General features: G+C 38.3%; 1 protein-coding gene across 8 annotated transcripts in view; it reads left to right on the forward strand.

Moving 5' to 3' along the window:
- Positions 1 to 14229, forward strand: part of LOC133528823 (unconventional myosin-XVIIIa) — a 301706-nt gene that overhangs the window by 145107 nt on the left and 142370 nt on the right. For all 8 annotated transcript variants that reach the window (XM_061866296.1, XM_061866297.1, XM_061866300.1 and 5 more), the window contains 6 exons: positions 320 to 467; positions 625 to 725; positions 2579 to 2715; positions 3196 to 3371; positions 7400 to 7485; positions 8540 to 8678. In XM_061866296.1, the coding sequence (XP_061722280.1) occupies positions 320 to 467; positions 625 to 725; positions 2579 to 2715; positions 3196 to 3371; positions 7400 to 7485; positions 8540 to 8678 (787 nt within the window). The remainder of the gene's footprint in view (positions 1 to 319; positions 468 to 624; positions 726 to 2578; positions 2716 to 3195; positions 3372 to 7399; positions 7486 to 8539; positions 8679 to 14229) is intronic.

Raw genomic sequence — 14229 nt, forward strand, 5'->3', positions numbered from 1 at the left:
CATGTAGTGTACGACGTTGATTAAGACAGCCAATTGGTTATAAGTATGTCTTTATTCTGGATATTGTTGCTAAGTGCTAACGTATATAAAATACTAGGCTACGTAAGAGAGTGCGTAGCTTAGCGCACACTACAGATCGTAAACATGACGCTAGTCCTGAGGTGGATGTGTGACATTGTGCACTAGTTTGGAAGAATGAAGACTCTTCTGATCTGATTGATCACGACGTAAAAGCTTCAAAAGATTTTAGTTTTATGGGCTTTAGCCAAATTTTGATATTGACAAATAATGTTGACAAACGTTTTTATGCTGTTATCAGGCTTTTGGATGAAGAATCTATGTATCCTGGCTCATCCGATGACACGTTCTTGGAGCGAGTGATGACGCACTACGGGCCGCCGAACCAAACTCAATATCTTATCAAGAAGGCGCCGCACGCACGCCAGTTCGTTTTGCAACACCTCCAGGTAACCCCTTTTTATTAGATCATATTATAAACATAAATATGTATCGTATCATCATCCCTTTTCAGTTCCTCTTATTTCCTTGTATTTCCTTGAAAAAGAACAGAATATCCTCTGTCCGAGCGAAAAGTGTAGCGCTGTAATCATGTTTGTTTTCCAGGGAACTAATCCAGTCCTGTATGACGTCACTGGCTGGGTGAAAGCGAGCAGGGAGAACCCAGTGACAAAGAAAGCGCTTACTTTATTGCAGGAGAGCCAAACGTAAGTTTTATTTACTCGTATTATGGCGCGGTGTATAGTAAAATGCGCTATTTTTCAATCGATATTTACAGGCTTGTACAAAGATTTCATTGATTATTTTCTAGTATGTATAACTTCAGTCCTTGAACTAGCCTTCTGCTTGTCAGAAACACGACGGCTCATCCTTTTCTCGATAGATTATTGCTTTGAAAATATGCTTAAAATTGTGTCTTTCTCGATATTTTAGAAGTACTATGACGAATATTAATATGAAATTTACATCATTCGATAGCTTTTAAGTAACTCTATGGTTTTGCTTGTCATGTTATCGGTGCGTTAATTTTTTCATTCATAATTATGAATTCAACATTTTGTCTACTAAACGTTACGCTGCGCGGCAATACCGTCAGTACGCCAGTACGCCCGTGACCACTGTCAGCGTCGGACCTATGCTAGTTTAGCGGATGTTACATAAAATGGATAGTCAGAATCACACTATAAATACACAAATATATTATACACACAATGTTTTCATCACACTTACGAAGAAAAAACTAAAGTTTAAGCTACTTGATTCTTAAATACGGTGATATTTCAGACATCCGTCCGTCATATCATCTTTTTTGACAAGTTTTACACACGCACCCGTCCGGCATTCAGCCACGATTAACCAAAGGATGAAATGGTGCCTTGCACCCGAGTTAAACACTACTTTTCATGTTTAATACGAAGAAAGTAAAATACATGTGTATTAAAAAAAAGAAACACGGCTAAGTATAAACTTCAGTAGCATTTCGTGAGGGGTACTTTTAACTATAAATTTAGGTAAAACATAATTATTTATGAAATGGGGAGTTATTTAACAGAATGGAAATGGTACATCGAATCCATTTAAAACCAAAATTTGAAATGCTTATCGTAAAAAAATAAACAAACGTACTAAAAACGTACAGTGCTCTAGACTCGCTCTAGATCAGTAACTTTTCTGCACTCTTTTGAGAATAACAAAGACCCACTTTCAGAGCATGAGAAATGAAAAAATATTTTTTCTGAATTAGTAAGTAATATTTTTTCGTCACTAAATTATTTGGTATCATTTTACTAGGTTCTCAGTTTTTTCAGTATTGTACATAGTTATCTGATTTTTAATTTCATTGAGTATAAATCATTATCAATATAAATTTCCCGAAAAGATCCCAGAACTAACAATCCAGAATACGGGTGGCGTCAGAATAAGGACGCAGGCGTGCTGCGGGCGCGGCGTGCGGGGCGCCCGCCTGCCTGCTCTACCACTTCGTCTGCTTCACCCCTTCGAAAACCTAAAATCCGTCTATAAGAACGCCTTAACGATGTTGTTATAGCTTTTAGCTAATAACTAAAGATAATTAGAGCTTATAGTTTATTGTGTTTAGAAAATAGTGACTAATTGTTGTTACTCAGCTAGCCACGACTAACAATTAGGTCACATAAAATGTCACTGAATCGTCCAATGACAGAATTTTATAGATACCAAATGTAACTTCATTGACCGAATGTTAGTGTCACACAGTTATTTACACATTATTTTTTAGACCTAATTAGAATAGTTATGGTATTTGTGTAAGTGAGGAATAGTATATTTATTACATACCATCACATGTGGTCCGAGGCTTTTTATTTATTGGTAGGTGTGTTTATAATTTTACTTTAATTTACTTACGGCAACTTCGTTTAGCGCAACTAACCGAAAGTTGCCGGTTTGCGGCCGGAGAACAGAAAAAGAACGAGTCTTGCGTTAGAGTGGCACAACATGATTCTTAACACTGTGGGGATTCTATACGTAGTACTATTATGTACTCAGTGGCTAGGTGCTGAGTGTGCGTTTTCGCTTGCAGCGAGGAGATCGGTCGTCTGTCAGGCTGGGCGCGCGGGCTGTGCGGCGGCGGCGCGGGGCTGTGCGCGTGGGGCGCGGCGGCCGGCGACACCGCCACGCTGCGCCGCGCCTCCTCCATCCGCCGCACGCTCACCGCAGGTAACGGCGGAGCCTGCCGGCCGAGGCGTCGAACGAGTCCGTATGTGATCGGATTCAGTCACATAATAAATAAATAAATAGTACCACAGTTATGATGAGAAATCTTGCTCTGTGGACTGTTTGCTGTGGAAACGGAAAATTCACATCTCGCAAAAAATGCTAATGAAATTTAAAATAACATTTGACAGAAGACTAATAAATATCCTTACTAACCTAAGGATGTCACATCTAAGAATATGTTATACATTATTATTTTTAACAATATTCAGATAGTGAACACAAATAAAGATAAAAATACACTTAAAACAGCGAAATATATGAAGTAATTATAAAGTCAAGCTATTTAATAACTATATTTCATTAAATGTCAAACGCAATAATTAGTCATATAATTTACCAAAATATTCATCGAGACTGTAAAAAGGATTTGTACTAGGTACAAGGAAATAATACTGACAAAACTTTAACATATTGATACAGGCACGGCGGGCATGAAACGGCGCTCAACAGCGTTACAGGCCAAGTTCGTAGCAGACGGCATTGTGGACACATTGCGTCGCTGCGGCGCTGGCGGTGTGCAATTCGTGTGCTGCCTGCTTACCGCACAGCCTAATGACCAAACCGATGATGTCAATGTGCCACTGCTGCGATCGCAGGTATATGGTTTTTTCTTAATTCTTTATAGCTCTGTCTTATGAAGTTTGTAGCGAACTATATTGTGGATACTTTGGGGTCTGCAGTACGGGCGGTGTGCAATTCGTGTGCTGCCTGCTTACCGCACAGCCTAATGACCAGACCGATGATGTCAATGTGCCACTGCTGCGATCGCAGGTATATGGTTTTTCTTAATTCTTTATAGCTCTGTCTTATGAAGTTTGTAGCGAACTATATTGTGGATACTTTGGGGTCTGCAGTACGGGCGGTGTGCAATTCGTGTGCTGCCTGCTTACCGCACAGCCTAATGACCAGACCTATGATGTCAATGTGCCACTGCTGCGATCGCAGGTATATGGCTTTTTTTTCATTCTTTATAGCTCTGTCTTATCAAGTTTGTGGCGAACTGTATTGTGGATACGGTGCGTCGCTATGGTATGGGCGGTGTGTGCAATTCGTGTGCTGCCTGCTGACCGCACAGCCTAATGACCAAACCTATGATGCTAATGCGTGCCACTGCTGCGATCGCAGGTATATGACTTTTTCCTAATTTCTTATAGCTATCGTGTCAAGTTAGTAGTGGACAGTTTTATAGACGTGTTGCCTGTCATGTGTGTAAGTACGTGTGCTGCCTATTTTCCGCACAGCAGAAAGACCTTATCGATGATGTCAATGTGCCCCTGCTGCGATAGCGGGTATATGGCTTTTGTTTCTTAATTTCTTGTAGCTCTGTCTTGTCAAGTTCGTAGTGGGCGTCAGTGTGTACACGTTGCATCGCTATGGGGCCGGTGGTGTACAATTCGTGTGCTGTCTGCTTACCTTTCAGCGCGATGCGCATCAGAGCTATGATGATGTCAATCTACCGCTACTGCTATCGCAGGTATATGTTTTTTTCTTAATGCCTTGTAGACTGTTGTCGCCATGCAATATGCCGCTCCTGTCATCGCAGGTGTATGGTTTTTTTCGTTATTCAAGTTACTAGCGGATAGTATTGTAATTGTAGGTCACGTACACGGAGTGCAGTTCGTGTGCTGCCGTCTTACTTGACATAACCATAACGGCAATGTCCATTGCTGCGATCGCTGTCATATGGTTTTTTATGCCCTGTAGCCAAGCAACGTGCTGATCCTACGATCGCAGGTATATGTTTTTTTTCTAGTGCCGTGTTTCCTTACAACGCTCCATTCCTCCAAGTTTTTTTCTTAAGGTCCCGTTAGGTTTAAAATAAATCATGCCGTTCCTGCGACCGTAGGTATATAGTTTCTTCTTCATGTCTCGTAGCCCATCATTTCAAGCGATGATGTAAATGTGTAGTTGCTGCGATCGCAGGCATATGTTTTTTTTTCTTAATGCCTTTTAGAGTAAAGTTGTCGCCATGCAACACGCCGTTGCTGTGATCGCAGGTGTATAGCTTTTTTTATTGGTTTGCTCTGGATAAGGCAGAGGGAGTGCACAGTGCGCCAAAGGGTGTAGCAGGATAGCCTAGGAAAAATTGCCCCCAGCGATTTTGGGGCGAAACTGTAATCAAACGATGCCTTTTGGGGAGGTTATACTCTGCACAAAGTTTCATCCCTCTGTTACCCCCTGGGGGTGAAAAACACCCGATTAACCCCAAAACTGTTTTAATTATTTTTTCCTAAAAACTATGAAAGTGACGAATTTCAAATTTCGTACAGATATTAATAAGACTAAAAGCTATGTGCTAAAAAAATATTAACCCCCTAACCACTGAAATTCTTGTAAAAAAAACAAAAATAAAAAAAGAATCAACCTGTATATCAAGTTTGGCTCATGGTACCACACCATTTTTTTTTTCAAAAATGAACCAGTTTATATTCTACATGATACAAAAGTTTCATGGACCTACTCCAGAAGGAACATTGCGAAATTAATATGTATTGGCTCTTTGGTGCGTACTATTCATTGAACTCCCACTAAGAGCCTTGCATTATTAATAAACAATGGCTTGCGATCAGACCGCTGGCGCTGCTCGTGCCCGATTTGAAAAAGGTGGGGATAAAGAACTATGAATCAAACTCATTTGTATTTATAAAAACATTTTTAGGGTTCCGTAGTCAACTAGGAACCCTTATAGTTTCGCCATGTCCGCCTGCCTGTCTGTCTGTCTGTCTGTCCGAGGCTTTGCTCCGTGATCGTTAGTGCTAGAATGCTGAAATTTGGCATGGATATATAAACCAATAAAGCCGACAAAGTCGTACAATAAAATCTAAAAATTTTTTTTTTTTGAGGGTACCTCCCCTACACGTAAAGTGGGGGTGAATTTTTGTTTTTTGCTTCAATCCTACAGTGTGGGGTATCGTTGGAAAGGTATTTCAAAACTAATAGGGGTCTTCAACAAACATTTTTTGATTAAGTGAATATATTCGGAGATAATCGCTCCGAAAGAAAAAAAAATGTGTCCCCCCCCCTCTAACTTTTGAACCATAGGTCCAAAAAAAATTTAAAAAATCGTGGAAGTAGAGCTTAAGAAAGACATTAAATGAAAACTATAGCGGACATGATCAGTTTAGCTGTTTTTGAGTTATCGCAAAAAGTTTCCCCTTCATAGTAAAAAGACATACTTTAATTAGGTACTGATTATGCAAATTTGCCTATTTGTTTAACTCACGTGAAAGGTACCGTTTCATCCCTTGGTTAACAATTTACTATACTTTAAGCTCCAGTTTAGCTTATTGTGACGGAAGAGTAACTACGGAACCCTACACTGAGCGTGGCCCGACATGCTCTTGGCCGGTTTTTTTAAATTATTTTGTTTTCGGGTCCGAGACGTTGCGTATTAAGCATGATACGAGTATAATGATTAGTAGCTACGAAATAGTACGTTTATTTTAATTTCGCAATGTTCCTTCTGGAGTAGGTCCATGAAACTTTTATATAATATAGAATATAAATTGGTACATTTTTGAAAAAAAAAAATGGTGTGTGTACCATGAGCCAAACTTGAGATCCATGTACAAATGAGTTTGATTCATGCTTCTTTATCCCCACCTTTTTCAAATCGGGCACGAGCAGCGGTCCGATCGCAAGCCATTGTTTATTAATAATGCAAGGCTCTTAGTGGGAGTTCAATGAATAGTACGCACCAAAGAGCCAATACATATTAATTTCGCAATGTTCCTTCTGGAGTAGGTCCATGAAACTTTTGTATCATGTAGAATATAAACTGGTTCATTTTTGAAATAAAAATGGTGTGGTACCATGAGCCAAACTTGATATACAGGTTGATTCTTTTTTTATTTTTGTTTTTTTACAAGAATTTCAATGGTTAGGGGGTTAATATTTTTTTAGCACATAGCTTTTAGTCTTATTAATATTTGTACGAAATTTGAAATTCGTCACTTTCATAGTTTAGGAAAAAATAATTAATACAGTTTTGGGGTTAATCGGGTTTTTTTCACCCCCAGGGGGTAACAGAGGGATGAAACTTTGTGCAGAGTATAACCTCCCCAAAAGGCATCGTTTGATTACAGTTTCGCCCCAAAATCGCTGGGGGCAATTTTTCCTAGGCTATCCTGCTACACCCTTTACCCAATGCAGGGCCTGGCAACCCCATTATTTGATTCGGTGACATTGTTTGATACGGCAAACAACCCAGAATCGATCTAGTGTAGTTCAGTTGCCCACGTAGCAGGCTCTTTTTGGTTGAATTGGAAAACGCTAAGGACCGGCAGAGAAGGACTGCAACTCGACTGCTATTTGTATGGGAACTGCACTCCGACTTCACGCCAACTGCAACGTCGGCGTGCAGTTTCCATACAAGTTGCAGTCGGGTTGCAGTTCGTCTGTACCGGCCAGGTGATGAGGAGGGAGAGTCATCAATAAAGATGTGTTAGGTGCAGAAAGTTTTCAAACTGTTTTATTGTTTTGTTGTTAGTTGTATATTTTTAGAAACTGAAAATTTCAGTTATTAAAAGCAGTTTTCACTCTGGAACCCCCAATTGGCAACAGTAGAGTCTTTATATAAGTAGAACATATGATCCAATGGCATAACTCTCTCTGTTGTCCGCAGTTCCGTGGGTTCCAGCTTCTGGACGCGGCGCGCCTCTACAAGCAAGGCTTCCCGGAACACATGCCGCTCTCAGAATTCGCCAGGAGGTATTAAATTTACCATTCGATACTGTTAACTGGCTGTTCGTAAACCTTAATATAAATATAAATAGTGTTGCTGTTAGAATAACATTTGATTATTTGTGACGTTCCACGCTAATGCCTTTTATTAAACGGTCGAGACGCTAGCTCCAACCGCCATAATGTACGTTTATCCGTGAAATTGTTATAAAATTTTACATTAATACGACAAAATCTCAATGTTCTGACATTACATAATAAATACGGCATGAAATTAACTATGCAAACTCGCAAACATCCCGTCCTTGGTACGACCGGAGACATTAACCCCTTACATTTAAACGCTTTTTTTTCTTTTTGGTCCGATTTACTTGGCTTCAGAAACTGGTTAGACCAGACACCTTTGCTCGAATATCTTGCGCTATAAGACGCACAGTTTATTAATAATTTATGTCACTAAAGAAAAACATGTCTTGTTGAGTTTTTCTCTTTGATTAAGTGGAAAAAAACTGGTGAAAATGATTCTAAAATACACCGTTTTGTTAACATTCGTTTTGATTATAACACGCAATATGAGGACGAATTATACAAAATTGGACTACGTCAACTTGAATGTAGTCCCATTTTCAACTTCATTTTAACCTTGTGTAAAATTTCCGTCTAAAGTTTTAAGTTCTACTAGGAGGGCATTCAGATAATTCTATAGTATAATATTTTTGACGACCGGTCTGGCCTAGTGGGTAGTGAACCTGCCTATGAAGCCGATGGTCCCGGGTTCAAATCCTGGTAAGGGCATTTATTCGTGTGATGAGCATGGATATTTGTTCCTGAGTCATGGGTGTTTTCTACTCGTATGTATTTAAGTATTTATAAATAAATATATATATATATTATATATCGTTGTCTAAGTACCCACACCACAAGCCTTATTGAGCTTACTGTGGGGCTTAGTCAATTTTTGTAATAATGGCCTATAATAAAAAATTAATGCTTCTGTACCTACTGTGTACAGAATATAAAAAGTATTAGCCCTTTACCAACGTGACAAAAAATCACCCTTAAACATAAACTATTGCCACAGGTACCGACTTCTCGCCACATCAGAGAGCGAGTCAGAAGAAGCACCGCCGTCATCACCCCTTTCGGACCGTCAGGTCGTAGACGATATGCTGCTAGCGCTGGACCTCGACGTTACCAGCTACCGACTCGGGATAACTCAGGTCAGTGCAATTTGTGTCTTATTACACGCAGCACTAGGTGTATCACAGGTCCGAACTGCTCGCCACATCAGAGAGCTAGTCAGAAGAAGTATCGCCATCATCACCACTCCATCCGACTCGGTCAGCCTCACACAGGTCAGTGCTATTAGAAACATAGTTTAGACGCGCATGTGTATGTGCACTGCACACTTTGGGTGCAATATTGACTTTTCGTACCGCGATGGCAACCATTTTGATGACGTCATTACGCAGGATTTGCTTGTGCCACTGTCTCCTGACAGTTTTGGGGTCCTATGCCCAACAACTTACTTAATAAAAGTTGGTAACGGTTATCGCACCTGTACTTCAACCGCGTCCGGTAGGCATAAGACTATTTATTTATACATGACACAAGGTGGACAAAGTAGGAACCGACGGATACCGCTGTCGGATGTCTCCAGCTTCTCGACCTCACCCAGGTCAGTGAAATATGTGTCTTATTACACACGACACAAGGTGTATAACGTACTCTGTCTTATCCAAATCACGGTGGTTTACATGGCGTAACCGCTATGTCGGAAATGAAGAAAATTTGCGACTAATGAGCCGAGACTAGGAAAGTAGTAAAATAAGCCCACTGATGCATTAAACGATCATTTTGTGTCTTGATCTGAATCATAAACAACAAATTACCTTTTACAGTGAAAGCTTTTATGTGCATGATATTTCAATGTTTTTAAAAATGATATCTCGTGCTATTTTGTAACTTGAAAACTCCATAAATATTATGTAGGAATCATCCCAAAGATTCTTGTAGAAAACAATAGATGAGATTTTTTTGCAGAAATGCAGGCAAAACAGCCTGTTCGTTTCATTACCAATCTCTCGCCAATGTCTACCAATGTCTCGCCCATGATGCCGGTTGTCAATGTCACTGTGCGAGCTTGACAGCAATATAATTATGCGCGTGCAATAGAGATAGCAACACGCGGGTCAATGTACGAAAATCTATTTGGAAAGCATCTCTTCTTTAGACTTAGCTAAAAAAACAGTTGTTTCCTATAACAGGGTGCTTTTCAACGAATAGCTTTGCGAGGGGAATACTGTCATATTGAAGAATTTTTTTACAATGGTTGGTACAGTTGACGTCAAAAATATGGTTACTTGGTTCCACATAGAATAAGTACTTCAATATCATCTAGGTTCAGTCGTCATCAGATATATCGAAGCGGCCGAGGTGCTCATAAATATCTGAACACGCACTCTAGCCTTGACAATAGAAGGGTGTTCAGATATTTGTGAGCACCTTAGCCGCTTAGGCGACTTTATATACCACTTGCCAAAGTTTGCAGCTAAAGGATAGGTTAACATTTTAGGCAACGTTACTCAGTTTTCGACTTGTCGCAACATTGACATCTGTAGACATTGTACAGAGTAGAGTTAACATGTATAACTACAGTGAACAATTGTGGCTGATGGATCAGAGAAGGGTCCTTATGCTTCATGTGCCATAAGGTTCTTTTTATCAGAATTTCTGCTGGAATTTCAGATGGAAAGGACCTTATTGCACTTGAAGCATAAGACCACAACCACAATTATATTATCTTATTTAATTACACCTTTCTAAGTTATTGCGATTAATAATTACATAATTGCGAGTTTACGACATTACTTACTAGATATTATTTTCCTGTTAAGATTATTGACAAGTACTAATGTAATATTTGCTATCCTAACTATGATATTGACTTTCTCCAATTATATACTTGGGTAAAGCTGTAAAACCTGCAGTAGAAATGGTTAAGCGTGATACACATTTTATAGTATACTCAAGATTCCGCAGCAAGCTCGTTTCTCCATACAAACGTAGTTACGCTCTCATTTTCAAACGTACTAGCTAGATTTCTCTGAAACATTGTACTTACAATAGGATAAGGTATATCTATGCCTGTAATTAGTTTATGTAGCATCAAATACCATAGTTAAAAAAAATACAGCGATTTTATGTTTTTCGTACAAAACTAGTTTTTTTTGTATAAGCTTTTTTTATATAATCTGGCGCTATATAACGTAATTACAGGCGCATACATGCATCATGTCATTGTATGTGCAAAGTTTCATTACACTCCAACACGTAGTTTTAAAATGAGAACGAAGCTCTGTTTGTATGGGATGATGAAATTCGGCCGAGCTTGCTGCGGACTCTTAACTCGTTCGCGTCTTTCCTATAGACATCGCAATTATTTAATGCAAAGATCGCTTTTACATTGGTCCGTTGGATTAAAATTAATTTAGAAATCCACTGAAAGCTTTAACCAATTTCGACTATTTCACAAAAAAAAATTGTAGTCGGGTAGTAAATGACCAGTAAACAAATTAATAAGACCGCTACAAAAAGAACAGTCGTATTAAAAACATTATTACATTTCAAAACGGTTTATAAAAAAAGCGGCCAAGTGCGAGTCGGACTCGCCCATGAAGGGTTCCGTACCATTTATGACGTATTAAAAAAAACTACTTACTAGATCTGGTTCAAACCAATTTTCGGTGGAAGTTTGCATGGTAATGTATATCATATATTTTTTTTATGGTAATGTATAACCCATACGTGTGTGTTTTTTTTTAATTTTTATGAGGTATTAAAAAAAACTACTTACTAGATCTCGTTCGAACCAATTTTCGGTGGAAGTTTGCATGGCAATGTATATCATATATTTTTTTTAGATTTTTCATTCTGTTATTTTAGAAGTTACGGGGGGGGGGGACACACTTTTTACCACTTTGGAAGTGTCTCTCGCGCAAACTATTCAGTTTAGAATAAAATGATATTAGAAACCTCAATATCATTTTTAAAGACCTATCCATAGATGGGTTTGATGAAAAAAGATTTTTTGAGTTTCAGTTCTAAGTATGGGGAACCCCCAAAATTTATTGTTTTTTTTTTTCTATTTTTGTGTAAACATAATGCGGTTCATAGAATACATCTACTTACCAAGTTTGAACAGTATAGCTTTTATAGTTTCGGAAAAAAGTGGCTGTGACAGAATCGGACAGACAGACGGACATGACGAATCTATAAGGGTTCCGTTTTTTGCCATTTGGCTACGGAACCCTAAAAACGACAGAATAATCAACTTTATTCTAAGAACGGTACAGTCAATTTTTCTCTGACAACATCAATCTAGACATTCTTTTTTTCCTATAACAAATCAATCTCATCGTTTTAAATAGATAGAAAGGACAGGAAGTAATAGATACTTTTTTATTGTATGCAAACAATTCTGTCTATTAAAAAAACGTGAAACGAATTTAAGTAAGCACGAGTAGTAGGTATGGCTTTTACCATTTCATATATTATTATATATTTTCAATTAGAGTAAAAAAATCAATTTCATTTTGGTATTACAATCAGACTCATTTCGCTTATAATATTAAGAAAAAAAACGAAATTGGCAGACTTCATTGGTTGGTAGTGGTAGAGAATGCTTTGTGGCATTAATTTCACCTTCTGTACGATGTTTTTTTGTTTTGTGCAATAAAATTTGAATCAGTACAAGTTCTAACTGAAACTAGTCATTTAAGAACTTAGATTGATTTAAATAATATAATAAATCATTTTTATATGCTATATAATTATTCATAGTATAACTATTTTCTGAAAAATATCGTCGTGTTACGAGCGTGGGAGTAACATTAGATCGAGAAAAAACAGCGATCGATTTCACATAACTAGATGTATATATTAATGTTGTTATTGATCCATTGCCAGATTATCTAATAGCCATAAATTGAGTGAAAAGCTTCGTCAACTAAGCCCCATAGGCCTTTCGCTTTCAATGGCCATCACGGCTATCAACAACTACGGTAAAAACAAGTGAATAACTCGGTCAAGAACGAGTCGGGTCGTGATCAATGTCGGGTTCTGTATCAGATATTTTAAGGTGCTCCCTCATTGTTGTTATAAAGTGTTATATAACGTTGTATAACATTATCATGTTATGTGACGTTGTATAACTTTTAATATTATACAAGAAATTGCAACACTGTAACAAGCAACAAATTGTATTTTTTGTTGTAAAATGATTTATAACAATGTGAAACATGTTAGATGTTATAAGTGCCCCCACACTGAGCACTTACGATTTTTTTTGCAAATTGTTGTATTGGTAACAACTTATAAGTTTTGTATACAATTTGTGATAAAGTTATAAAACAATTGTTATGCAACATATATATTTGTTTGTACAACATGTTATGCATTTTTACCAGCATTTCAAACTTCAAATGTTTTTTTTTATACTACGTCGGTAGCAAACTAGCATACGGTCCGCTTGATGGTAAGCAGCCTCCGTAGACTATGTACGCCTGCACCTCCAGAGGAGTTACATGCGCGTTGTCCACCCAAACACCCCCCCCTTCGTTGAGCTCTGGCAACCTTACTCACCGGCAGGAACACAACGCTATGAGTACGGTCTAGTATTATTTGGCTGCTGTTTTCTGTAATGTATAATGTGGGAGCACCTTTAAATAGAACTCTAAATAAATACTTCCGATAGCTCAACCGCTGTTAGAGTCCGTCTAGGCTAACTTTGCACCGACTGGAACAGAACAAAGTGAGATGTGTGATAAACGTGGTATTTTCATAGAAATTTGACATTAATGACGACATTACCACGCGGTCAGTGAAAAGTTCCCTTGGTCTAAAGTATAAACGCTTCAATCAATTCAATTCAATCAATCAAACCCACTTTACGGCCCCATTTTTTTGGAGAGAAAAGGTGTAACAATAATAGGAAAAAGTAGAAGAAATATTGTTATGACGCAAAAGTTTTAGGACTTTGTATGGAGGGTTGGGCGACTTGGCCCATAGAAAAAAAAACATATATTTGCGTCAAAAAAAAAAACTTTGACTTTTTTCTAATGAGAACACGATACGGAATATGCCCTTAAACGGATGTTCGTATCTCCGACCTCTTTTGTACTAGTAGTTTCTGAGCAAAGCCACGGACTGACCAAACAGTTGAATTTTGACTTACTGTAAGAGTGTTTTCACACTGTCCGATACCGGATAAAAATAAAATGTTTTTTTTTTTTTTCTATATTTATTTATGCATTTAATAATTCTTATGGCAAAAAAACTATAAAGGCGGTATCTATGCCACAGGGCGGGCACTCTCCAACATCTGTTTTTCCGATTAAAGTCACCCGATAATTTGAAACATGTCGGGCCCTCGTCAGCTGTCGGACCGATTTTTTTGTCTATGTGACATAAATGTGGGCATAATGTTTTGTAGTGTGCCGCTGAAGCAGGTACGCGGCGCCCCAGTACAATCTGCGGCTCGACATTGTGGATGTATCCTACATCCGATATCGGATCTGACAATGTCCGCTCTGAGGGTTCCTTGTGACTACGAAACCTTAAAAACGTTCTGTAATACAATGACCTGTAACCTTCGATATCTCTTGAATAACTGAAAAAAACAGTGAAACTCGCGGCAAATGACCTTAGGAACTAAGAAACGATTAAGAAATATAACCAAGCAAATGCAACTTTCAAATGCACTTCATAAAA

Source organism: Cydia pomonella, chromosome 20 (assembly GCF_033807575.1).
Source record: "Cydia pomonella isolate Wapato2018A chromosome 20, ilCydPomo1, whole genome shotgun sequence".
NCBI lineage: Eukaryota > Metazoa > Arthropoda > Insecta > Lepidoptera > Tortricidae > Cydia > Cydia pomonella.